We start from the raw sequence: 27,066 nt of genomic DNA on the forward strand, positions 1-27,066 counted from the left end.
TTTTCTAGCAGTTTTAATGAAAAATAAAAAGTGAGTTAAAAAAGAAGAGCTGGCAGAAGATATCCCAGCCTCAAAATGGACACCGCCAAACTAAATTTGCATGCCATATATCATATATATATATATATATTATATATATATATATATATATATATATATATATATATATATATATATATATATATATATATATATATATATGATGTTTTATTCTAAAGTAAACTAGCCAACAATATAACGGCCTACAAGTCCAGCTGAGATGATTAGACCATTAAACACACAACTGTTACTGTAACTAGTAACTAAAGCTGTAACAGATGAATGTAGTGGAGTAAAAAGTCCAATATTTCTCTCTGAAATGTAGCAGAGTAGAAGTATTAAGTGGCATGAAAAGAAAAGACTCAAGTAAAGTAAAAGTACTTCAACATTTGGACTGAAGTACAGTACTGGAGTAAATGTTCTTTAAGGATTACTTTACATTCCACCACTAAAAGCTACTATCAGCATATGAAATGTATGTTTGATTTGTTAAGCTTTCCTGCTTTTTTGTGTGTAATGTTAGTAGTGTCCCATCTGGATTGGACACACATTGGTGTATGACATGTAGTTCTACCAGCTGACACTAGGTGTTAGCAAAGGGCCATATTCTGAGAAGTGATACTGAGGGAGCACATGGAGCCATGCACTGCAGGACTGTCTCAGTAGTTTCATTGTGAATATTCTCAGTTCCAAAAGTAGTACTGTCTGGTCTGGGTCCGCTGGATGGGATTCAGGCAGTTGAGTCAAGTTAATTTTATTTCTATAATCACAATTATAAATTTGCCTCGAGGGCTTTAGATTGTTTTTTCAATACCAATTTTATGAAATCCAATTTTAACAAAATGAAATGACAACATTACACATTAAGGCAGAAATCTTTGTATTTATTTCTCAGCTCCCACTACGTGAGCCCCATCTCTGTGTAACGTTAGACAGCCAATCACAGACATGATTAAATCTTGGTAGAAGCATGCTGCATGCTGATTGGCTCTCTGACACTGATAAGATTTACTCCTTTTTTGAAATTAGGTTTTGAATGACGAGGCATTTTTCCATACTCGATACTTTCGAGGCAATTCGGTTGCTGCCTAAAAAGTATTGAATTGGGCCCTAATCCAGAACAGCCCTAATCCACACACTGTATTAGCCTCATGGATTGACACCATATGTGACCTAAAGCATTCGTTGACATCGGGACATGATAGAAAAGGGTTTACCGTGAACCCTGGGGCGCAGATACACTCTCCGCTCACACTGTGGCAGTCAGCACCGTTCTGGCACTGGCACACCTGCTGGCAGGACTCGCCATAAAATCCTGGGGTGCACGTCTCGTTGCAGTAGAGGCCGGACCAACCCGGCTGACACGTGCACTCCCCTGACATTGGGTGGCAGCTGGTGACAAAAGAGGTATAAACTGTAGTTACATAATGTACTTCATTCTTAGTTCATTAGTTTTTGATCATACTGTAGGTCATTTATTAGTGGGAATGCTGTTCAACAGCAGTCCCACAATACACCTATTGTTATTCTGTTCTTTTATTGTTATTCTATTGTTATTCTGTTCTTTATCATTAGTTAATGATGGGACTTCTTCAACTTTTTTTCTACTATTTATACTTTTTAAAATGTTAAGCTTTTTAACACTTTTTTTTACCATTGAAGTGAATGAGAGCAGCCTTCAACTCCTTAAAATCTTATTCCGCTCCCAAAAGTTTCAGCTCCTTTATACTTTCACCTACAGACGCCAAACAAACTTTAAAATGTTCTATCTATCAAGCTTTGGCTTTTCAGTTTGATATATTTTACAGTTTTTGTGAAAAAGCTGTTTAAGTTTAGTGATCATTTCAGGAAATTTTATCGATTAAACAGAGTGTGTATTGCGCTTGCTAGAGTGGATGATGTCACAGCTAGAGGGTGAAGCTTCGAAAAAATTATCTTAGTTCCTTGTCTAAAAACTGCTCTCACGCCCACAATGTCTACTTGTCATACGCAATTTATACATCAAAACGTAGGTATTTTTGTCTAGTTTCGGAAAATCTTCAGCTTTGTGAAACGCCTTTTACTGTTGGCTGGTTGAGCTTCCAAATGACAAGAGGTCCAAATCTTTCTCCATTGGCTGCAATGTTAGAACTCCTGGATATTTCCCAGCGAAACACTGAACGAACCACTTTTTTAAATCGCTGATATACCCACATTTTTATGTTTAGCCATATAAATTTTATACCGATACGTTCACAAAGTCAAGTCGCTGTTTCGATAGCATGTACTGTTGTGGAATTATTAAGGCTTGTTTGAAGGGTTCTCTCACACTGTCTCTGACTCATTAGGTGTGGAGATTAATGATCAAAGGGAGGCTTTATAAGTACTCAAGGAACATTGTTTACCTGCCTGACTATAGCTCAGTGGTTATGGTGCATGGCTGTGGTGTGGACAGATGGGGTTCAAATCCCACTGTGGTACATTAACCCATGTGTACTTGGCTAGGATGGCAATTGACTTCTTCAACTGCTTTCACTTATTCTTATGGATTTAAGCTATTCATCCAGTTCAGCTTTAGCTATTCATGTTTTATTTTGCAAACACACTCACACACACGCAAACACACCCACACACACACACATATACACACACACATAGAGACACACTCGCACACACACACACACACACACACACACACACACGCACACACACACACAGACAGACAGACACACAGACCCACACTCAAAGACAGACAAAGTCACACACACATACACACAGACACACACACACACACACACACACACACACACACACACACACACACACACACACACACACAGACACAGACACACATACACACACAAACACACACACACACATACACACAGACACACACACACACACACACACAGACACACAGACACACACATAGTCACACACACACATACACACACAAAGACACACACACAAACACACACAGACTCACACTCAAACACAGACACACACACAGACACAGACACACACACACACACGCACACACACACACACACATAGCCACACACAAACACACACACAGGCACACACAGACACACTGATGACACTTCAAAGAGATCTCATCACAGACATCAAAGCATGTTTATAAACACGGACACAGGTACTTAGAAGCCATGACAACCCTTTCACGGTCAACTTGAATGGACCTTTATCACAGCAGACATGTTGACTTGTCATAGTAGGAAAAGCACAGCTGACAATGATAACCTTAACGATAGCTCAGTTCCATCAAGTGTTCCAGTAAGATATTTCAGTGAGTCAGCATGCACAATACCAGGACCTCTCCTAAGTGGAATGCAGCCATCAGTAATGGTTTAATACCAGGGTCTCTCCTAAGTGGAATGCAGCCATCAGTAATGGTTTAATACCAGGGTCTCTCCTAAGTGGAATGCAGCCATCATTATTGGTTTAATACCAGGGTCTCTCCTAAGTGGAATGCATCCATCAGTAATGGTTTTGAATACATGTGCTTTTCCTGCTATGACATGTTAACATCTCTGCCGTGAAAAAGGTCTATACAGCGTTCTGCATTTTTATCTGTTTCTCACAGTATTTGTCATCTTCTCTCCTCTTCTGTCCTTTTATCCTCTCTTCTCCCTTCTCTCCTTCTCTCTTTCCTCTATTTCCACTTATTTGGCCCCATTCTTTTCACGCAATATATTTCACATCTCATCTCAGCTAGATTGATGCTTTTTTGTTCTATGCAGTGTATATATCTGATAATAATGAAAATATTTCTTCTTTCAGCCTTTTCAACTTTCATCTTTAACAGTATTACAGTATTAATTTGTTTCATATTTCTGCATATGTGAGTCATTGTCAGTTAGAAAATCTACTCAGACCTCAAAATGTTCTACATATTTTGTCATTATTCAACCTTTAAAGCAAACAGTTCAGTTTAGCATAAACTTTTAACTTTTTAATGAAATTCATACTTATTAAAACAATTTCTGCTTTTTCAACTATTTTCACTACTTCAACTTCTTCTTACGGATTTAAGCTATTCAACCAGTTTAGCTTTAGCAATTCAGCTATTCAGCATTCCCACGCATTTTCTGCAGGAAATGCATTTTCTAGTTGGTCTAGTATTGCTTCTCAAGCCACATCTACACTGCTACATTTTCATTTATAAGCAGCATTTTGAGACAAAAACTTCTCCATATACAGAAGAGTTTTAGCTCCAGTAGCACAAATAATCTGCCTCCATAATAACACGTCTGACATCACATATCACATGACCTTTCACACACACTGGGCATGCGTGTGCCGGTGTAAACAGGCAGCAGACGTCTGACATTACTCTGCGGTTGGAAATCATGGATGTAGAATAGAAAAAACTGAAAATACTTTGGAGAAAGAACAACAACAGGGAAAAGTAAGAGCAGGGATTTATTAGCTTGTCGTCGTTTCCAAATGTCTTGTTTGTGTCCGTAGGGACCACAAAGCAACCCCGCAGTTTTCAAACCAAAACGGGGGCAGCAGTGCTTCCAAATGTCTCCGTTTTAGGGGCTTGGAAACACAAAAGTACTGTGGATGCCGGGCACAAACGTTTGTACGTTTTTAAACTAAAACATAGTAGTGTAAATATAGCCTCAGATTTCCGTTACCTGAACTTTCAGCAACTGAATCTTTATGGGCCTGCCAGGGCCAAAAGCAGGGCTTCTCAAAGTCCGGACCAAGGTCCGCATCTGGACCAAACGGCAAGTCAATCCGGACCCGGCCCATACCTTGTCTTATGAATACAATACCTTATGAAGTGCAGCAGTTTCCATGTTGAAATACATTTCCGATTGATCAATACAGTGCCTTGCGAAAGTATTCGGCCCCCTTGAACTTTTCGACCTTTTGCCACATTTCAGGCTTCAAACATAAAGATATAAAACTGTAATTTTGTGTGAAGAATCAACAACAAGTGGGACACAATCATGAAGTGGAACGACATTTATTGGATATTTCAAACTTTTTTAACAAATAAAAAACTGAAAAATTGGGCGTGCAAAATTATTCAGCCCCTTTACTTTCAGTGCAGCAAACTCTCTCCAGAAGTTCAGTGAGGATCTCTGAATGATGCAATGTTGACCTAAATGACTAATGATGATAAACAGAATCCACCTGTGTGTAATCAAGTCTCCTGCTCTGTGATAGTCTCAGAGGTCCGTTTACAGCGCAGAGAGCATCATGAAGAACAAGGAACACACCAGGCAGGTCCGAGATACTGTTGGGGACAAGTTTAAAGCTGGATTTGGATACAAAAAAATTTCCCAAGCTTTAAACATCCCAAGGAGCACTGTGCAAGCGATAATATTGAAATGGAAGGAGTATCAGACCACTGCAAATCTACGAAGACCCGGCCGTCCCTCTAAACTTTCAGCTCATACAAGGAGAAGACTGATCAGAGATGCAGCCAAGAGGCCCATGATCACTCTGGATGAACTGCAGAGATCTACAGCTGAGGTGGGAGACTCTGTCCATAGGACAACAATCAGTCGTATACTGGACAAATCTGGCCTTCACGGAAGAGTGGCAAGAAGAAAGCCATTTCTTAAAGATATCCATAAAAAGTGTCGTTTAAAGTTTGCCACAAGCCACCTGGGAGACACACCAAACATGTAGAAGAAGGTGCTCTGGTCAGATGAAACCAAAATCAAACTTTTTGGCAACAATGCAAAACGTTATGTTTGGCGTAAAAGCAACACAGCTCATTACCCTGAACACACCATCCCCACTGTCAAACATGGTGGAGGCAGCATCATGGTTTGGGCCTGCTTTTCTTCAGCAGAGACAGGGAAGATGGTTAAAATTGATGGGAAGATGGATGGAGCCAAATACAGGACCATTCTGGAAGAAAACCTGATGGAGTCTGCAAAAGACCTGAGACTGGGATGGAGATTTGTCTTCCAACAAGACAATGATCCAAAACATAAAGCAAAATCTCCAATGGAATGGTTCACAAATAAACATATCCAGGTGTTAGAATGGCCAAGTCAAAGTCCAGACCTGAATCCAATCGAGAATCTGTGGAAAGAACTGAAAACTGCTGTTCACAAACTCTCCATCCAACCTCACTGAGCTCCAGCTGTTTTGCGAGGAGGAATGGGCAAACATTTCAGTCTCTCGATGTGCAAAACTGATAGAGACATACCCCGAGCGACTTACAGCTGTAATCGCAGCAAAAGGTGGCGCTACAAAGTATTTACTTAAGGGGGCTGAATAATTTTGCACGCCCAATTTTTCATTTTTTTTATTTGTTAAAAAGGTTTGAAATATCCAATAAATTTCGTTCCACTTCATGATTGTGTCCCACTTGTTGTTGATTCTTCACATAAAATGACAGTTTTATATCTTTCTGTTTGAAGCCTGAAATGTGGCAAAAGGTCAAAAAGTTCAAGGGGGCCGAATACTTTCGCGAGGCACTGTATGTTGTCAAATTATGTTGACTAATAAATCGACCAAAACGTCGGAAAAGGCGACAAAAACATTGAAAAATGGGACAAAAACGTCCTTTTACTACATGAAGCTAAGAATACTACTATGTACTTTTACTTCATGAAGCTAAGCTATGTAGCTTTTGTTTTTCCCAATTGTTCCGGACCGTTGACCTGGAATAAAAATCAGATGCGGACCTTTGAGGGATATGTTTAAGAACCCCTGGCCTGAAGGGTTTATTATGCTTGAATATGTTTGGACTTTGTGCGACATGATGTCAGTTCAAATAGTTTCTCCCTGTTCTGAGTGATGCTTGGGTTTCCACTCACAGAAAACAACACATGCTCCTTATGCAAACCTGAATCAACTCCATCTTTGCGGTAAGTAAATAAAATATCACATATTCCAAGAGCACTGGGAACAATACAGTCTAATAGAAACATATGTTGCCGGCTTGTACTGACTCCATTTCAATAGGAAAGGTACTGTAGCATCTTTGCAACCACTTTAAATGTTTGAAAAGGAAATTCAATTTAAAATCACTAATCATTAAATTTGATTTCAGATATCATCCTCTCTGGGCCTTTTTTATTTAATTGAATGGCATATTATGGGGGACCCACAAGCTGAACTTCATTACCATGGATTCATTAGTGAAGCAGCCCACCAGACCAAGCACCAGGGGGCCAAGGTTGTGAGGGGAGCCCCAAAGACAGACTTGGCTGTGTGTAATGATTATTATTACTTTGACACATTTCCTGGTAACCCTGGTTCTCTGAGACATCATGTTTACAAAAACAGCTTCTCATTTAAAATGGTTTGGGTAGGGTGAGGACCTTTTAAAGCATCTGTGCTAAGGGACTAGAGTTCTGCAAGGGCCTAAAATTGAGACCAGAAGCTGGCCGTACCGACACCTCTTAGGCTGTGGTCACATCAGCAAAAGGGGGATCTGGCAATTTTCTGCAGGGTGATGCGGTGGAGGGAGTGTCAATTCATTTATTTTTAAGATTATTCTTGGGCATTTTTAGGCCTTTATTGACAGGTCAGCTGAAGACATGAAAGGAGAGAGAGGGGGAACGACATGCGGCAAAGGGCCGCAGGTTGGAATCAAACCCGGGCCCACTGCGTTGAGGAGTAAACCTCTATATATGTGCACCCCCTCTACTAACTGAGCTATCCGGGTGCCTGGGAGTGTCACTTAAATGGCTCATTTGTGTGACATCCTGTTGTGTTCTTTAACCCCCCAAATGTTGCACAAGTAGACTTCATGTTTCACAGTTACTGTTTTCCGTCAGATTTATAGATCTCCTAGACCTTTCTGAGCGTACTTAAAGGCAGCTTTTTGTCCCGGAGAAAGATAGAAAGGAGGGAACAGGTCAGAGCTTGTGTTTGGTCTTTTAAAATGTTATTGTGGCAGAGATAGAGGCAGTCATGTTTCTTGTTTCACGTACGGGACTCTCACACCGCCTCAAAACACAACGACAAGTCTGGCCTCCGCAGCGTGAAGTGGTTGTGTTTCTCCAAAAGTTGAGATGGCCCCCGCTGCAGTCTAAACACACCACCCCCATTAAAAATGAATGGAAAGACCTGCGTTTTCACCGCGTCATGACTAAACCCGGCTGCTACTACCAAATTTGAGACCAGAAGAGAGCCAAAGCTGTAGGTTTACTTTTTTTCATTCGTTACTGACGTTATCGGTATCTTATCAGGCTAATGAAATCATTTTGCTACACTCTCTTTTGCTCTTCCCACTTCACATTTTGTGATATTGCCACACATGACATAAGCATGAAAGACGATATCTGGCACAGTCAGAGAGAAAAAAAAAACATGAGCTCAAAGCTGAATGCAACAAAATGGATCTAAATTCAACCCAACCCCCAATGTTTTATAATAAGTTTGTTCTGAGAGGCTCTCTCTATTAATCCTTAAAGTTCCCATATTGTAGAAAGTGAGATATCCAGGTCTGGTTTGATTATAAAGCAGGTGGAGGTGCTATATAAATAATGTGAGTATAACTAACAAACTATAGACCTATATCTAACCTTCCCTTTCTCTCCAAGATCCTTGAGAAGGTGGTTGCTAATCAGTTATGTGATTTTCTACATAGCAATAGTTTATTTGAAGACTTTCAATCAGGATTTAGAAAGAATCATAGCACAGAGACGGCACTGGTGAAAATTACTAACGACCTTTTAACTGCTGCAGACAAAGGACTTGTCTCCATTCTTGTTTTACTAGATCTTAGTGCTGCATTTGACACTATTGACCATTCAATCCTGTTACAGAGATTGGAACACTTAATTGGCATTAAAGGAATTGCTCTAAGCTGGTTTAAGTCCTATTTCTCTGATCGATCTCAATTTGTTAATGTTAATGATAAATCCTCCAAGTACGCTAAAGTTAGCCATGGGGTTCCTCAAGGCTCAGTGCTTGGACCAATTCTATTCTCCTTATTTATGCTTCCTCTAGGCAATATTATTAGGAAACACTCAATTAACTTTCACTGTTATGCGGATGACACCCAATTATACTTGTCAATCAAACCGGACGAAACCAGTCAGCTAGCTAAATTTCAAACGTGCATTAAAGATATAAAATCCTGGATGACCTATAATTTTCTGATGTTAAACCCTAACAAAACTGAAGTTATTGTACTGGGACCTAAACACCTCAGAACCTCATTATCTAAAGATATAGCTACTCTGGATGGTATTGCCCTGGCCTCCAGCACTACTGTCAGAAATTTAGGAGTTATTTTTGATCAGGATATATCCTTTAATGCCAATCTACAACAAACCTCAAGAACAGCCTTTTTTCATCTTCGTAACATTGCCAAAATTAGGAATATCCTGTCTCAAAACGACGCTGAAAAACTAGTCCATGCATTTGTTACGTCCAGGCTGGACTATTGTAACTCCCTACTGTCAGGTTGCTCAAATAAGTCCCTTAAGACTCTCCAGCAGATCCAGAATGCTGCAGCGCGTGTTCTCACAAGAACTAAGAGAAGAGATCATATTTCTCCTGTATTAGCTTCTCTGCACTGGCTTCCTGTTGAATCCAGGATTAAGTTTAAAATCCTTCTATTGACCTACAAAGCTCTAAATGGTCTAGCACCATCATATCTAGAAGAGCTCCTAATACCTTATTGTCCCACTAGAGCACTGCGCTCCCAGAATGCAGAGTTACTGGTGGTACCTAGAGTCTCTAAAAGTAGAATGGGAGCAAGAGCCTTCAGTTATCAGGCTCCTCTCCTATGGAACCAGCTCCCGATCTGGGTTCGGGGGGCAGAAACTGTAATCGCTTTCAAGAATGAACTTAAAACTCTTCTATTTGATAAAGCTTATAGTTAGGGAGTGAGGAGTTGCAGTGTTCACCTAACTGGCCCACCTGCTTCTCTTCATAATTGTTAGACTAATAATACATAACAAAGTAGAGGGAGGCAGGCCAGCCAAGCCCGATCCGGCAGGGGAGAGTTCTAAGCCCGAAAAAGCTACCTCTCCTTATGACCTGTCTCTCTTAGTTACGCTGTTATAGTTACGCTGTTATAGTTCTAGACTGCCGGGGGACTTCCTTCCTTCCTTTGACACACTGAGCTGCTCTCTCCTCTCCCTTTCTATTACTTTTACTATTACTATTTGTGTGTATCCAGTCCCAGAAATGCTTGTTACTAATCCTAGCTTCTGGGAGTTTACTCCCCGAGTCCTTATGTTTTTTCCCCAGCGTATTTCCTTGGAGAACGTTGGCACCAAGATCCTGGTTCCAGCTGTCGCCGTGGTCCTGCTGCACTCCCTGCCGAGCTCAGCGGTGCCCTGCAATGTCATGCTTCTTCCGGCTGAACCCTGCAGCTTCCCGCTACATCCAGTCACTGTTCCATTATTAATGTGACTATTATTGCCACTGTTCATCACACCCCCAACCGGCCCGTCAGACACCGCCTACCAAGAGCCTGGGTCTGTCCGAGGTTTCTTCCCAAGAGGGAGTTTTTCCTCGCCACTGTCGCACTGCTTGCTCTTGAGGGAATTACTGTAATTGTTGGAATTGTTGGGGCTTTGTAAATTATAGAGTGTGGTCTAGACCTACTCTATCTGTAAAGTGTCTCGAGATAACTCTTGTTATGATTTGATACTATAAATAAAATTGAATTGAATTGAATTGAATTGAGTATGAAAATGCCCAATCCACAGAGAAACAGGCACACAGCCTGTATTCAGAAACTGTGCCTTTAAACGAGGCGTCAAGACTTCCTATACGGTTGTGATGTCACACCTGTACTATACATAGGTAGAAAGTGCTGCTACAGTGCTGTTACAGTCATTCCCCGACTGCAATGATGGTGCAGAGACTCTGAAAGTGCAGATGCTGAAGGCCCGGAAACGCTGACCAATCAGAGCAGACTGGGCTTTTTCAGGAGAGGGACTTAAAGAGACAGGCGTTAAAACAGAGCGTTTTAGACAGAGGGGAAACAGAATACAAGGAATACAAGTATATTCAGACAGATTCAGACAGTATGACATAAATGAAGTGGTTTTTAACATTAAAGCATGTAAACATGTTCTAGTAGAAACCCAAAATACAAGTATCAATCTGAAAATGAACATAATAAGTGACTTTATTATATGGTTAGAATCTGCCTGATACTGAAGGAACAGAAAGTCTCTATGAACAGGGTGGAGATGATCTGCAGTATCACAGGTGGGAGCTGCCTGTATTTGTTAATGATTGTGTTGGATTGACAGCTGGCCCACCTGACACAGCGCTCCCATAGAGGAGCAGCAGAACAGCTGTTCTCTGCAGACACATGCCCCCACCAGCTGTGCCAGCCTAACTGATCACTGCCTACTGGCCCACAGCAGTCAGCTGTCTGCAGGGTCAACAATCACTTTCACAAACTTCCTACTGACACCTTTTAACGCTTGGATTTAAAAGATACAGATTTGAACACTAAGAGCAATATTGGAACATTTTACATTACATGTCATTTAGCAGACGCTTTTATCCAAAACAAAGCTCCAAAACAGGAGCAAAACATGCAAACTCCACACAGAAAGGCCCAGGATGACCAGGGTTCAAACCCGGGACCTTCTTGTTGTGAGGCCACAGTGCTAACCAGTGGGCCACCATGCTGCCAATTTAAGCAACTGACTGACAAAACTTGAATCTGTTTATCAAGATGTTGAAATCAGGACCATTAAATTGACCCCAGCCAGGGGCGTAGCTGTAATTTCCAAAGTGAGGGGGACTGATTGTTCAGCAGGATGATTTTTATTGAAAAGATCCCCTACCATTTGTCTCAGCAAATCGCAGATTCCAAGTAGCCTAAATTTCATATATGATTGATGCAAACGCTGACATTTGGGGGTAGGCATGGCAATTTTTTTGGCCGTAATAGCCCAAATTTGGTGGCCTCTGGCACATTCTAATGCCACTATTCCATTATATACACTGATCATAATTATTGCATTTAATGAGTTTCCTTCCTACATGTTTTTATATTTTTATTATAATGTATATTATTTTATTATTGCCTATATCTACGGTATATGAGTTTATCAATCAACTGATGCAACCTGAGTAACATGCACCTACTTATGGTGCATTCAAATAAGTGTGGGGGACAGAGGGAATCAAAGTTTGAAGAGTATTTACTGCGTACCTGCGTGTGTTCTGGGCGGAGCACGGACACATCCTGTCACAGCGGAGGCCGTAGTGTCCTTCAGGACACAGTCGGACGTCACATATCTCCCCCGTGTACCCCGGCTCACACACACACAGCCCGTTGGTGTGGTAGCACTTGCCCTTGTTCTTACAGCGACACGTCTTTGCACAGCCAGCACCGTAAGTTCCAACTGGACACTCGTCCTGGCACCTGTTCACAGCAACAGACACATTTCAAAAGGTGGATGTGATCAATAACAGTTGTCTATGTTGTACATAAATATGTTATGGAACATACAGTCTGAGGTTGAGTTAGGCTTCTTTTATTTGTGATTGACAATTATTTATTTTTTTAACATACAAACATACAAACCCCCCCCCCCCCCCCGTGACATCACCACTCACCCAGACAAAAATCGAGATCCTGTCCTATGTAAATGTAAATTTTGTAGCCTAAAATACATCATGATTCAACGTCCACCGGTGAGTGTAGTGTCATGGAGTTTGCACACTAGCTGGATCCACCACACACTGCTGCCGGCAGTAAAATAGCTCTGCGGTGGTTCCGTGGCTTACTGAATCACAGAGCTTCAGCTATCGGGGCTGCAGCTAAGCTAAACAAACCATCTGCAAACAAACCGTTTGAAAATGAATGCAGTGGGTCCTCATTACCTCTTCCATAGTTACAGTACAAACATATAGCAGTCCAACTACCAAATCAAGCTGAAAAATAAATGCTCTCCTCCAGTCCCATCATTTAGAGCAGGCAAGGAGAAGAAAAAGGACCAATAGGATCTTGTGTGTGTTTAAAAGACTTTACAGAAGCTTCACTTAACAGCTAATATTGTTGTTGTCTCTGATACTTTGACACCATATTTTATCATCTACATTCTTGGAAACCACTGCCAAACAGCCAGCGTTGGAAGAAGTATTCAAATCCTTTACTTAAGTAAAAGTACTAATAGCACACTGCAAAATTACTCTGTTACAGTAAAAGTCCTGGGTTGAAAATGTTTGGTTGAAAAGGCTTATTTCTATCTTTGAAAATGCTACTTAGGTAAAAGTCTGTACGTATCATCAGGAAAATGTAGTTAAAGTATTACAAGTAAAGAACTCTCCTCCCATTTTAGAAAGTGGAAGGGATCCAAACAGTTGTGTGTTTAATGGTCTAAAAGTAACTAGTAACTAAAGCTGTAACAGATGAATGTAGTGGAGTAAAAAGTACAATATTTCTCTCTGAAATGTAGCGGAGTAGAAGTAGAAAGTGGCATGAAAAGAAAAGACTCAATTAGAGTACAAGTACCTCAACATTTGGGCTTAAGTACAGTACTGGAGTAAATGTACTTAGTTACATTCCACCGCTGCCAAACAGCAGTGGTGTTCCTTCCTCTGAGAGACAGATATTGGGTTTGGGCGTGGCAGGGCCAGCCCAGTTTTAAGCAGTGCTATATTGTGACGTTTGGCTACCCTTAAACATTCATGAAAGGCCACTTAGAAGGGCTATTCCTGTCTCGTCATTGGTCTGCTAAAGTATATAGTGTGTACTCTTTGATATTGCTAATTATACGGGCGAAAGCCCTGCATGGCGCTAGGATTTGTCTGTGAAAACCCTGACTGGGCTTCCTGGTTTTGGTTTTGCTCTTCTCTCTGGAGGATGTGGAAGATTTAAGCAGACACAGATGATTTGGTTTGTGGTCAGTTTGTTTTACTCCTCAGAATGTCATGATCGGGTCCAGGGGAGACAACAAGGTCGTGGGGTCGAGGGGCTCGCGCCATAAAATGACGTCACCACGGCTGTTGTTTCCAGCGCAAAGGCCCCGCAAGCTGTCGTGGCGCGTGGTCGTGCATCTCTGAATTTTTGTAACTACGCGCCCCACTGCGCTTTCAGTTCAACACGGTCAGCTGGGAAGAAGTGGTTGGTGTGTACAGACCACAGAGAGTCAAACAGCCTTAAACATTTTGTCAGAGAGAGAGACACCACATTGGGAGAAGAAGGAACATTTTGCTGGGTAGTGTGGAAAAACACGAGAGATCGTTTTATCAAAGCTAATAAACGATTTGGAGCTAAACAACAGTCACGTTAATGATTAGAGGAGATACATATCATGTTGAACATGGATGTGTTTACTACTCTTCTTCTCTACTACTTCTTGCTCATTCACAGATTATTTTGTCCGTACGCCCTCTGGTGTTTCGGAGAGTACTGCAACAAACAACGCGTTGAGCGTAAACGACTCCGTGCGTGCTCGTAGGGCGCGCGCCAACTACGGAGGCCCGTGCACGATGTCGAGCACGAGTATACCCGCACCTTTAGGGCTTCAATCTCCCGGGGTTACAGATACAGTCAAATAGATACAGCTTCCAATTCAGGTGGAAATTAAATGTCATATGTCATATTGACTCATAAATATGCCGCAATGGCATAATTATGAGTCAATATGTTAAAGCACCTTTAAAGAATAAGACTGGCATTTTTCATTCCATCATGCATTTTTTTCAACCCCTTTTTCTCACCCTATGTGTAAGGGAGACACCATATGTCCCATATGAGCTGGGACACATCGTGAGAGACCCTCAGAGATTCCTTGTGTTAGCTGAAAGAAAATATCCGGAAACTGCACTTTATAACGTATGTTAACTGTAACTGTCATTCTTTTTTTAGTGGTGCCAAGTATTCAACTTGTTCAATACAAACATGGAAATGGAAATTTCTTTCATTTGTTTTAAACTCAACAAGCACTTTGATGTATTTTAGCATAATACTGAAAGCAGCAGAACTGAGTACACTTCAATATCTGTTTATTTATGGCAAGTAATAGCGCTATTGCGATATTCAACGACAATATTATTCTATTATTGTCCTCGTATGGTGCAGCCCTAGCCCACACACAACCCAGTGCAGCCAGCCTTCTCTTCACTAGACACACGTTATCTCAGAGAATGTCAGTCTGTGTCATTCTCATGACTCATGAAAGATGATTTGGGATTATTTGTGAAATTATTGTTACCTTAAACATGTATATTTGTTTTGTTGTGTGGATTGTTTGTTTGTTGTAGTTGGATAGACTTATATCCTATAGCAGAACATTTTCCTTAAATTTCATTGAAATGGTGATATGCTATTCTATCTTTTGGGGAAAATGCCTCTGCAACTTTGAAATTTCACATGAATGTGCTGAAAGGCTGAAGTTTTCCACCAACAGCTATATGCGACACGCATTCGTGACTCAGAACTGTGAAAAGAGTCTCAAAACTCCACACAAACACACACACACACACACACACACACACACACACACACACACACACACACACACACACACACACACACGTAACTTAATCCTCATCTGCATGTGAACTGTGCACACACATTTAACAATCTGTAAATGATGCCAAACTACAAGCGAGGTTGCTCTTACCGTTCTCCCGTGTATCCAGGGCTGCAGAGACACTGTCCAGTGGACAACACACAGAAGCCGTTGTTGTGACACTGACATTCCTGGGAACAGTTTTGTCCAAATCTCCCCTCTGGACATGGCTGTCCACACACCGTACCCTGCACACAGTAGCGACAACTTATATACAGTATCTATGCTGTTCATCATGTGACACTTTGAATAGATGCTTTAATGGTTTCTACGAACTGATCCTGTTCCTCCTGCTCCTGGATACAGCTCCCTGTTCTGTAGTGTAGTCTAGAACTTCAAAGACAAACTCTTCCTGACAAGAATTCAGAGCTCCTTCCACATTATGACCTCAAGGTACTGATTGTAGGAGACTTTGATATGCATGGCGCCTTTCTTGAACCTCTGGGACTCTTTTAACTTTATCACATGTGTGAAAGGAGCTGCTCGTCCCCCAACTCGTATCACCACTCTCCTCTCCTCTGGTTCAGCTCATACTGACATGTTAGCAGAGGATTTCCCAGGTCTTGTACACCACTTTATTCTGCTCGTGTCATGCCCAGTCTGCTGCTACATTCTGTTGGGCCCTTAGTGTGATTTCACTGTCACTGTGTATTAATTAAAAAACTGCCTTTTATATGATTAATTGTCAGTCAGTTTATTTTTATACAATTATACTGTCTTGTTTTATGCTGCTTTTAATCTTGTTTTGAATTAGTTTATTTTTCAGGAGATTTATTGTGGAAGTAAAAGCTATGGGGACCTGGTATCGGGGGTGGCCTCTGCTGCGCCCCTGCAGACTTGAGTGGTGCACCGCGAAATTTATTTACAGTCTGCATGTGGCGTCTCCATGCATTCCTTGAGAGACTGGCTATAACGAACTGCAGAGACCTACTGTCACTGTTATCCTGTGTTACCCAGGTAATAAACGGCTGGTTGAAGCCAAAGAGAAAAAGTGTACATGTTTCATCGATATACACAACGCACAAGAGTACACAACCGCTACATTAGCACCTCTGACTTCACATAACAAGATTGGGAACAGTGTTTGATTCACAGCTGAAATTCAGTGAGAACAGACTGTAGAGGGGACAGCAGAGAATCTGCTAGGGAAGCTAAACTCTTTCGGTGTCTGCAAGGACATATTATGTATCTTTTATCAAACTTTTTTTTATCAAGAGTCTTTTAACTTTCTCATTTGTGTGCTGGTTTAATGGGGTGTCTGTGAAGGACAAAAATGGTCTGTTTAACATTGTTACGGTCTGCTCCAAGACCACTGGAGTCCAGCGGAAAGACCTCAGCTCTCTGTGGAGGAAATGAGTAGGGCGGCGCTATTAAGTTCCTGCACGGAAAACTAATCAGTATGCAAATTCTTTCATTCCTTCAGCCATCAGGCTACTGAACACAAAGCATTGATCTATGCTCTTGTTGCCACTGGCATGTTGATGTGGATGCTGATTGTTGGCGTTACTCTTGTACTTATTTATCACATGGATGGGATAGAGTGTAAAAATGAATCGGGGATTAACAAAGTGTTCTGAATCTGAATATTGTTTATTCATTTCAGGTGCTTTTGCTCATGTAATGTCCCAATGGTCCTTGGGGAGTGTGACTGATGCGTACCATCCATCCTGCAGGACAGGAGCACTCTCCAGTCACATGGTGACACACTCCTCCGTTCTGACACGGACATCTCTCCTCACACTGCTGTCCATGTTTACCGGGAGGACACAGGGCTTCACAGCTAGCAAGGAAAAAAAACAGCATCCCATTAATATTTTTTTTACTTTTAACCCACAGTCCAAAACCTAATAGAGCCAGGGTGCAAATAGGGCCATAGATAACATTTCTTACAGTGAATTGGACTAGCAAAGGACCGGTTGAAGAGGAAGGGTTACTGAATGAGAGTGCCTTACATAAAAATGGCCAGAAAAAAATAAAGACACCAGATATCTATTAGGGTCTATGGAACACAACCTGATCACATGAGTCACTGGGTACGTTTACATGCACACTAATATTCCACTATTATTCTGAACACGACAATATCCTGAATTCTGAAGTCATGTTAACAGCATATTCTGTTCTGAATAAGGATTTTCTGATTAAGACACAAAGTCCTATTTTGCATGGCTGCATGTAAACGGGAATATTAGTGGAATATTCATTTTCATTATCCATGTCAACAGTTTGGATGGAATATTGTCTTTTTCAGAATAAAGGGGAAAACTGGAATACTATGTGCATGTAAACATAGTCATTGAGCCTCCCTTTAGCAGTCTGACTTGGTTTCTTTAGAAACTTGGTTCTGAGTTGAGCCATAGAAAAAAGATGAACACATACTGTACTCTGGCACCAAACAAAGGCACTAGAGCCGGGATCTTCAACAGAGGGTCCGGGACCCCTAGGGAATCCTCAGGGTCAATGCAGGGGTGCGTCCAAATTAGTGTTAAGTCTTAACATGAATCCAACATATTATTATCCCCACTGCTTACTGGCCTGTAGGTAAGGTATTCACTAAGGTAGCCATCCACAGAGACAGTTCATCCTAAAGATTCAGGGCCCTATCTTGCACTTCCAATTGCCTTTGTACACCGACGCATGTATCATTCCTATTTTGCACCCGACGCACAGCGGACTTTTCCCTCCACAGACGCACGTCGGTAAATTAGGGAATGAATTTGCGCTCCAGGGGGCGGTTCAGCGAAAAGAGGAGGCGTGTTCAGGCGCAAATGTTCCCTGGTGCTATTTTGCAGTTTCAGAAAACAATTCCACCACAGACCAGGAAAATCCTGGTCTAAAGTCAGTGGTACTAGTCCAAAGTCAGTGGTGCTAGTCTAAAGTCAGTGGTGCTAGTCTAAAGTCAGTGGTACTAGTCTAAAGTCAGTGGTGCTAGTCTAAAGTCAGTGGTGCTAGTCTAAAGTCAGTGATACTAGTCCAAAGTCAGTGGTACTAGTCTAAAGTCAGTGGTGCTAGTCTAAAGTCAGTGGTGCTAGTCTAAAGTCAGTGGTACTAGTCCAAAGTCAGTGGTACTAGTCTAAAGTCAGTGGTGCTAGTCTAAAGTCAGTGGTACTAGTCCAAAGTCAGTGGTACTAGTCTAAAGTCAGTGGTACTAGTCCAAAGTCAGTGGTACTAGTCTAAAGTCAGTGGTGCTAGTCCAAAGTCAGTGGTGCTAGTCTAAAGTCAATGGTGCTAGTCTAAAGTCAGTGGTGCTAGTCTAAAGTCAGTGGTACTAGTCTAAAGTCAGTGGTGCTAGTCTAAAGTCAGTGGTGCTAGTCCAAAGTCAGTGGTGCTAGTCTAAAGTCAATGGTACTAGTCTAAAGTCAGTAGTGCTAGTCTAAAGTCAGTGGTACTAGTCTAAAGTCAGTGGTGCTAGTCTAAAGTCAGTGGTACTAGTCTAAAGTCAGTGGTGCTAGTCTAAAGTCAGTGGTGCTAGTCTAAAGTCAGTGGTACTAGTCCAAAGTCAGTGGTACTAGTCTAAAGTCAGTGGTACTAGTCCAAAGTCAGTGGTACTAGTCCAAAGTCAGTGGTACTAGTCTAAAGTCAGTGGTACTAGTCCAAAGTCAGTGGTACTAGTCTAAAGTCAGTGGTGCTAGTCCAAAGTCAGTGGTGCTAGTCTAAAGTCAATGGTACTAGTCTAAAGTCAGTGGTGCTAGTCTAAAGTCAGTGGTACTAAAAGTCAGTGGTGCAAGTCTAAAGTCTAGTCTAAAGTCAGTGGTGCTAGTCCAAAGTCAGTGGTGCTAGTCTAAAGTCAATGGTACTAGTCTAAAGTCAGTGGTGCTAGTCTAAAGTCAGTGGTACTAGTCTAAAGTCAGTGGTGCTAGTCTAAAGTCAGTGGTACTAGTCTAAAGTCAGTGGTGCTAGTCTAAAGTCAGTGGTGCTAGTCTAAAGTCAGTGGTACTAGTCCAAAGTCAGTGGTACTAGTCTAAAGTCAGTGGTACTAGTCCAAAGTCAGTGGTACTAGTCCAAAGTCAGTGGTACTAGTCTAAAGTCAGTGGTGCTAGTCTAAAGTCAGTGGTGCTAGTCTAAAGGGTACTAGTCTAAAGTCAGTGGTGCTAGTCTAAAGTCAGTGGTGCTAGTCTAAAGTCAGTGGTGCTAAAGTCAGTGGTGCTAGTCTAAAGTCAGTGGTGCTAGTCCAAAGTCAGTGGTGCTAGTCTAAAGTCAATGGTGGTCAGTAGTAGTCTAAAGTCAGTGGTACTAGTCTAAAGTCAGTGGTGCTAGTCTAAAGTCAGTGGTGCTAGTCTAAAGTCAGTGGTACTAAAAGTCAGTGGTGCTAGTCTAAAGTCAGTGGTGCTAGTCTAAAGTCAGTGGTACTAGTCTAAAGTCAGTGGTGCTAGTCTAAAGTCAGTGGTGCTAGTCTAAAGTCAGTGGTACTAGTCCAAAGTCAGTGGTACTAGTCTAAAGTCAGTGGTACTAGTCCAAAGTCAGTGGTACTAGTCCAAAGTCAGTGGTACTAGTCTAAAGTCAGTGGTGCTAGTCCAAAGTCAGTGGTGCTAGTCTAAAGTCAATGGTACTAGTCTAAAGTCAGTGGTGCTAGTCTAAAGTCAGTGGTACTAGTCTAAAGTCAGTGGTGCAAGTCTAAAGTCAGTGGTGCTAGTCTAAAGTCAGTGGTGCTAGTCCAAAGTCAGTGGTGCTAGTCTAAAGTCAATGGTACTAGTCTAAAGTCAGTAGTGCTAGTCTAAAGTCAGTGGTACTAGTCTAAAGTCAGTGGTGCTAGTCTAAAGTCAGTGGTGCTAGTCTAAAGTCAGTGGTACTAGTCTAAAGTCAGTGGTACTAGTCTAAAGTCAGTGGTACTAGTCTAAAGTCAGTGGTGCTAGTCTAAAGTCAGTGGTACTAGTCTAAAGTCAGTGGTACTAGTCTAAAGTCAGTGGTGCTAGTCTACAGTCAGTGGTGCTAGTCTAAAGTCAGTGGTGCTAGTCTAAAGTCAGTGGTGCTAGTCTAAAGTCAGTGGTGCTAGTCTAAAGTCAGTGGTGCTAGTCTAAAGTCAGTAGCGCGTTATTCAGATGCTATTTTAGGGGCGCATGCTTGGCCATAATGTAGCGTGTGTACAACGTGCATACACTTTGCTTCTCTCATCTACACGGATGTAGCAGTTCCCATTTTTGCAAACCATACATAATAACAAAGAAAAATATTACTGAAAATGGCTTCAGGTGTTTGGATAGATCAGGAGGAACTTTACAGTACAGTCCTCAAAAAGTCCCAGCATTCTTTGTGGCTTGTTGTGTTTTACACAACATTTCCATAAATCATGGATGTGTTGATGACAATGAGGAAATATTAGAGGAATTAAGGAGACGTGATGTTGAACTACGGCGGGATTGGACACTCTGGCGGGATCTGGTCCGGCGATGTGCTCCTGGAGCGGGTGGACGGAGATGGAGTGGGGGGGAGGAGGAAGGGGCACAACAGGAGCAGGTGGTGCGTTTGGAGGTCCACGCTCCATGGCTGCAGCAATCCTCTCCAGACTTGAGGAGATACACCCGAGAGGAGCAGCAACATCGCCACCCGGTCAAGACGGGCATTTATTACTTTGCCGCATCCCGGACAGCTCCCGCTGGCGTGCGGCAGGCAAATATATATAATATATTTTTATAATAGCAATCCGCCATGGAACAAGCGCACCTGCTCTTAAAGGGAATGTGAGATGACGCTCTGATTGGTTATTTTCACGTTACGCCCAAACCACACCTAGCTACTTCAGACCAACCCATTTTAGATTTCTGAGTTGAGATCTGCCCACAAAGCTACTTGCGTTTCACGTTTGATACTTGCGTTTCAGATCGTTAAAATAGGGCCCTGACTGTGTTACACGTATGTTTAACATTAAAACATGATTTATAAAATCATACCAACAATTATTTGGCTATTTTAATAGCTTAATATTCTATGCAAAAAAGGTATGCATAAAGGCTTTAGGCTGCCATACACATTATTGTAGGCCCAGTTTATTATGCAACTTAATTTTATACAATATATATAGTATGGCGTCCCTCCTCCATCTCTCTTTCAGTTAAGGGGTCCTTGGCTTAAAAAACGTTGAAGACCCCTGCACTAGAGAATCATGTCTTTGAAAAGACATGTTATGCATGTTAACATATCCAGCAACACAGAATACAAAACTGACTGCTACCTAAGCATAAAACGTGCTTCTCAGTAGGCACGGAGCTTTTACTTTAATGTCAACATTGGGATTAGAAACAGGAAACAGATTCTCACACATTCTGTCCTCTGACTTACAAAGCTCCAGTGTATCCTGGTGAGCACTTGCATTCTCCGGTCACATGGTGACAGGCGGCTCCATTCTGGCATTGGCATTTCTGCTGGCATCCGTTTCCATAGGTGCCCACTTCACACTGGGCCTCGCAGCGCCATCCTCCGTACCCAGGGGTGCAGATGCAGGCTCCGGTGATGGGGTTACACAGAGCGCCGTTCTGGCACTGACATCGGTTACTGCAGTGGGGACCCCAGTGGCTACTGTCACAAGCTGACGGAAGGAAGGAAAACAATCAAGATTTAGTGTATGTTGTTCCACACGCCACATGTCACAGGCTGCCATTCCCATCTTTCACTGTGTCAATCTACCAGCAGACCAAGAAGACCACATTAAACATTAAAGGGTAAGTTGTTTTTTTTAACCTGGACCCTATTTTCCTATGTTTTTGTGTCTAAGTAGTCCATAACGATGACAATTCATTTACGGGATTTTTCCGGTGCAGCCGGAGGTTCACTGGATGTCCGTCCCCTTCCTCTGTCTCTGTGTTGGGGTTCTAACCTCTGGTAGATTTGTGAGGACTATGGTTAACTGCTCCTCAGATCTCTGCAGGGTGAATCCAGACAGCTAGCTAGACTATCTGTCCAATCAGAGTTTTCTGTTGCACGACTAAAACTACTTTTGAACGTCCACATGTTTCACCAAAACAGGTTCCTTCCTGAGACAATTTTGCAGAGGCACCGTGGCTCCGTCTGGAGCTTAGCACCGCCCAAGACAATTGTGATTGGTTTAAAGAAATGCCAATAAACCAGAGCACGTTTTCCTCCCATCCCAGTATGCAGTGTGGACTAGCCAGACCCTCCGCAGCACTGTGGAGGAAGGTCTGGCAATGCAAGACTACTGGTGGTGAGCCATGCTGGAAGTGAAACCCTGATCTCAAAGTGGGTCCAGGATAAAGGACAACCTTTTGTTGGATCTGCTTCCAAAGTAATCCAACTGTGAACACTGATGGAAGGATGAGGCTGGTGTTATACATGCTATATTTTACATGAGTGATAGGTGCTTTTCTAGGTTTTAGGGGCTATTTTTGTATCGATAACCAAGCCATGAAAAGGTTAAAACCTTTCCTGTCTGTCTATTAAAAAGATACACAACTGTATGTTTCCCTCGGCCTTTTAGCTTATGTTCAATATCTCCAGATCAATACAGTGCAGAGACATACTTTTTTTTGATAAGAAGCAGAGAAATGTTTCAACAAGGTCTTACAAGCAATTGTAGGCCATCCAGAAGCTGTTTGATTGTTAATGGAGCATGGAATTATTGTGTCTTTGTACAATAAATCGATAATTATGAATCCATAAATCAAGTTACGTGATGTTCAATGTCTCCGCATTGCTTCAAGCTAGCATCGTTCTGATTGTTTAGCATGGCAGCTAAAATCCGGACCTTTCCAAAGAAGATCTGGCAATGTGAGACTGTTAGTCATCAAACTCTTGAGGCTGAAAGCGAAGCTGGCTCCTCATGACTGACATGAAAACCAGCTGACTGTACAAGCAGCCAGAGACTCGATTACTCCCACTCAGTGTGTGGCCAGGCGGGCTGCGACCTGAACCCACCTCATTAACCTCTGGCTGTTGAAGTTCAGCCTTAATCAGACCACACCTTATATCCATGTGTCTGGCCTTCCCATCACCACTCGCAATGGAAGCTTCACCGTGTAGCCACAGAAACTGGTTAACCTGAGAATGGGTTGTTTAGTTATACATGTCTTTCATCTTGTCACGTCACATATTGCCTCTGTCAATGACTGGGGGCAGAACAGGAGGGAGTCACAAAGGTTTACAGCGGCGGCCAGGCCTTTCATTATGGGACTCTGCGTCATGGAAGTCTATATTAAGTTCAGGGGAAAGTGAGTTTTCACTGGAAAAAAAACAAAAATTGAAGGTTTAGATAAGGACTTTATAACTTACACTGTGTATTTTACTGTAGCGCTGTCGTCAGCCAACTGTTAAGCAGCTCATTAGCCAGATAAAAAAAAAAAAAGTGAGTCTTTTTTCATAGTTTTGGCCAACGTGTATGGGTTATGATAACATTAGCTGTATTGGGAACTGTTCGCTATTCCCTTTATAGTGTTGATTAAATAGGGAACTATATAGGGAACGACCAAATGAGATTTTGGACACTCACTGAAAGTATCGTTGCAGTAGATGCGCTGGTTAATTTTTGACAGAGGCGTGCGCGCCCAGTATCATGTAAACAACCCCCCAAAAAATACTCCTAATACATCCCTGAAACCAAGCGAGCACTCAGGAGACAGGAGAGTAAAAGGTTGAATATTATATATGTTGCATGTTACATTTCCACTGTTTAGAAACCAAAGCCCGCTATATTTTTTCTTTTCAGTTTCCGCTAGTGCTTCTGCTTTGCCTCCAGGAAAACACAACCGCATTGCATTGTGGGATACGGGAGTAAAATGTAGGGTACATCATATGTACACTCAAACTATCTGTGCATTGTGGGTATTTTATAGTGGACTATATAGTGAATGAAATTAATCACAGAGAATTGGAACACCACTACAAAATGACGAACACACTATACAGGGAACTATTTCTGTGATAGGGAACGGTTTCTAACACAGCTAATGTGTTTAGCAAAGTAACTGATTAATTTCTTTGAAGGCACCAATCATAGCACAAGCTCAAAAAACTCAGACAACCTTTCATATCTCTGCTCTAATGCTAGATTTACACCAGACTGCACATTACAAAGACATTTTAAAAATGGTCACGAGATGTACATGAAGGATATGAAACAAAGGAGACCCTTCTGTCAGGGTCTGTGAACTGGGATGGGTGTTTATAACAGACAGGATGGGTCACAATTTTACCTTTCCCCTTTGTTTTCTCTTCCACATAACTAATCAGGGGGTTTGTTAATACAACCCTGTCTGACTGCTCATGTTTCGGAGCCATCAGACTTCTTTTAGTGATGTCCCAAAAATCTCAGTACCGATCTTGGGCAGGCGGACCTCATGGTAGACGAGAAAACTCCATTCAAAGGATCATTTTTAAATTCTGTGGACCAACAAACTTCTGAGGAAACGTCACCCACTGATGAAGACAGTGAGAGGATTGAAAGCATCAGGAAAAGCTAGTAAGTGGAGCTTGAGTTAAGACTCCTGTTTCCCATGTCAAGAATACATTTCACTCACTCACTCACACAACAAACTTCTCGTGTTTGCTGTGGTATCTTTGTTCATTTTGGTGTTGCACAACAGATAATGTGAGAAATATCATTTTCATTTGTCTCTAAGATGGGAACCAGATGCCAAGTATTTTCGCTCACCTGTCAATCCTAGGTCCAAAATCTATAACTTCATCTCAATCAACAGCTGGCTTTAGATTTCCAGAGCTAATAGCACAGTGTGCCTGCTCAGTAATAAAAAAGGCTTTCCCATGTGTTGTGTGGGATCCTGCCTGCTGTGACGGACCTCTGCAGCTGATTGTGGTTTCACTGCTTCAACTAGAATATACACAAGGCAGCTGCAGTAAAACTAAGTGATTGCAGTGATGTGTCCTCGCGGTTTATGGACAGATGTGACTTTCTTTCTGGATTTGTGTTCGAGGTGCAGAGGCCAGATGCTTTAGGAGCAACAGCAGCAGAGAGGGACTCAAGGGACTCATTCAAGTCCTTTTCAACCTACCCTCAGTGAAATAATAAATCATGTCTTTGAACTACATTTTTAGACAAATACTAAAATGAAGGACATCCAAAAGAGCATAAGTACATTTAAAAGAAATTCCATCTTAAAGGGGTGATTTTCTAATCGTTACAATAAACATTCAGTAAATAATCATTTTAATTTCTGTTCTGCTGTACATGCAGATGAATTTAGCTTTTTTCTTTAGCATTTAGCCAAAGATCCTCTATTACTAAAGAGAGCGCATTTCAAGCAGCGCCAGTGGTACGAAAAGGTTCCTGTCTCCTAAAGGGGCGTGGCCTAGTTTGAACGTGTAGTGAACGTCGTGTGGATGAATGAAAAGTTATATTTGAATAATTTATTAATATGTTCTTTTGTTAACGTTAGATATTTCCACAGCTAAAAGACATATTTAACATCACAGAGATTAATTTTGTTAGGGCGTTCACCAACGTTAGCTGACGTTAGCTTCTCTGTGGTGCCAGATCTCGCGAGAGTTCGGTCCTGATACAGAAACAGGTCTCAAACTCACTTCATTTTCTCCTGATGTCTCCGTCTGGAATTTGTTGAAAGTTATTGTCAGAATGTTCTGGAGATATGTGGCTTGTGAGAAATGGGTCCAATATATACTTTGATGACTATTGGGCGAAATAATCGCTCATAATCTGTGTTCACGTTCACTTCTCCCGTTGGAATCAACACACTCGGACCTGCCGCTAGTCTCCTAAAGAGGCGTGGCCATGGAGGAGCCAACGTGACACTGATACAGGAAACTACTCCGAGTTGGGGTGTCTCGCTTCTAAACCGTCTCTGGTTTAGTATAGCGCGGCCATGGCAACCATAAACACCACTGGCTCTAGCCGTTTGCTGCTTCCTGTTTGGTGCTGGAGGGAGAGCACCCATTGGTTGTTGACAATGTTCACCTGATCTAACTTCACTACCAAGACTTCAAACTTATGATAATATCAATCACGTTTGATTTTGTCTGAACGTCCAGACGGGAGAAAGACTGACTAGGACTGAGTTTTAGGACCTTACACCAAACGATGGAGATGACGGGAGACCCCCCCCGACTCTAGCAAGACTCTCAGGGTTTCATTCTCATAGTGGAAATTAGTCTGCGACAGTGGAGTCACTTGAAAAGTCGTTTGGTGTAAGGTCGGCATAAGACGAAATTATAACGTTATAACAAACATAATGACCGCCTGTTATAAATGAGTAGTTGTTAATTAATCATCATTAATCATCTGGATCTCAATGCCTACTTACTGGCTGTTTCTGGTATTCCAGTCTATGAGTGATACCTGAGGTCCAGGAGATTAGGTTGTAAACTCCAAAAAAGCTAGAAAGTAGATTTAAAAAAAAATAATTGTCAAACCTAATTTTTCCTATTAATGTAGAGTTCGCTCACATAATTATTCGTTCAAAACAGTGTCATAAAGAAGATATTTTTGTTTAAATAACAATGCATTTCCTTTGAGCTTAGAGCCCTCTCCTCCACTGCATAAATACAACCTGGTGTTTATGTGCTCAGCATGCAGAGTAACACAACCATCTCCAACCATTCCACTACTCTGAAGTTGTTCAAG

At 41.8% G+C, this 27,066-nt stretch overlaps 1 protein-coding gene across 1 annotated transcript in view; it reads right to left on the reverse strand.

Moving 5' to 3' along the window:
- The window catches only part of megf10 (multiple EGF-like-domains 10), a 106,435-nt gene that overhangs the window by 28,423 nt on the left and 50,946 nt on the right, over positions 1 to 27,066 (reverse strand). Inside the window, exons 6-10 of the mRNA XM_028601456.1 lie at positions 21,801 to 22,047; positions 17,184 to 17,304; positions 15,576 to 15,712; positions 12,155 to 12,367; positions 1,257 to 1,431 (exon numbers count right to left, since the gene is read on the reverse strand). Of these exons, the coding sequence (XP_028457257.1) occupies positions 1,257 to 1,431; positions 12,155 to 12,367; positions 15,576 to 15,712; positions 17,184 to 17,304; positions 21,801 to 22,047 (893 nt within the window). The remainder of the gene's footprint in view (positions 1 to 1,256; positions 1,432 to 12,154; positions 12,368 to 15,575; positions 15,713 to 17,183; positions 17,305 to 21,800; positions 22,048 to 27,066) is intronic.

The sequence above is a fragment of the Perca flavescens genome, chromosome 16 (assembly GCF_004354835.1).
Source record: "Perca flavescens isolate YP-PL-M2 chromosome 16, PFLA_1.0, whole genome shotgun sequence".
NCBI lineage: Eukaryota > Metazoa > Chordata > Actinopteri > Perciformes > Percidae > Perca > Perca flavescens.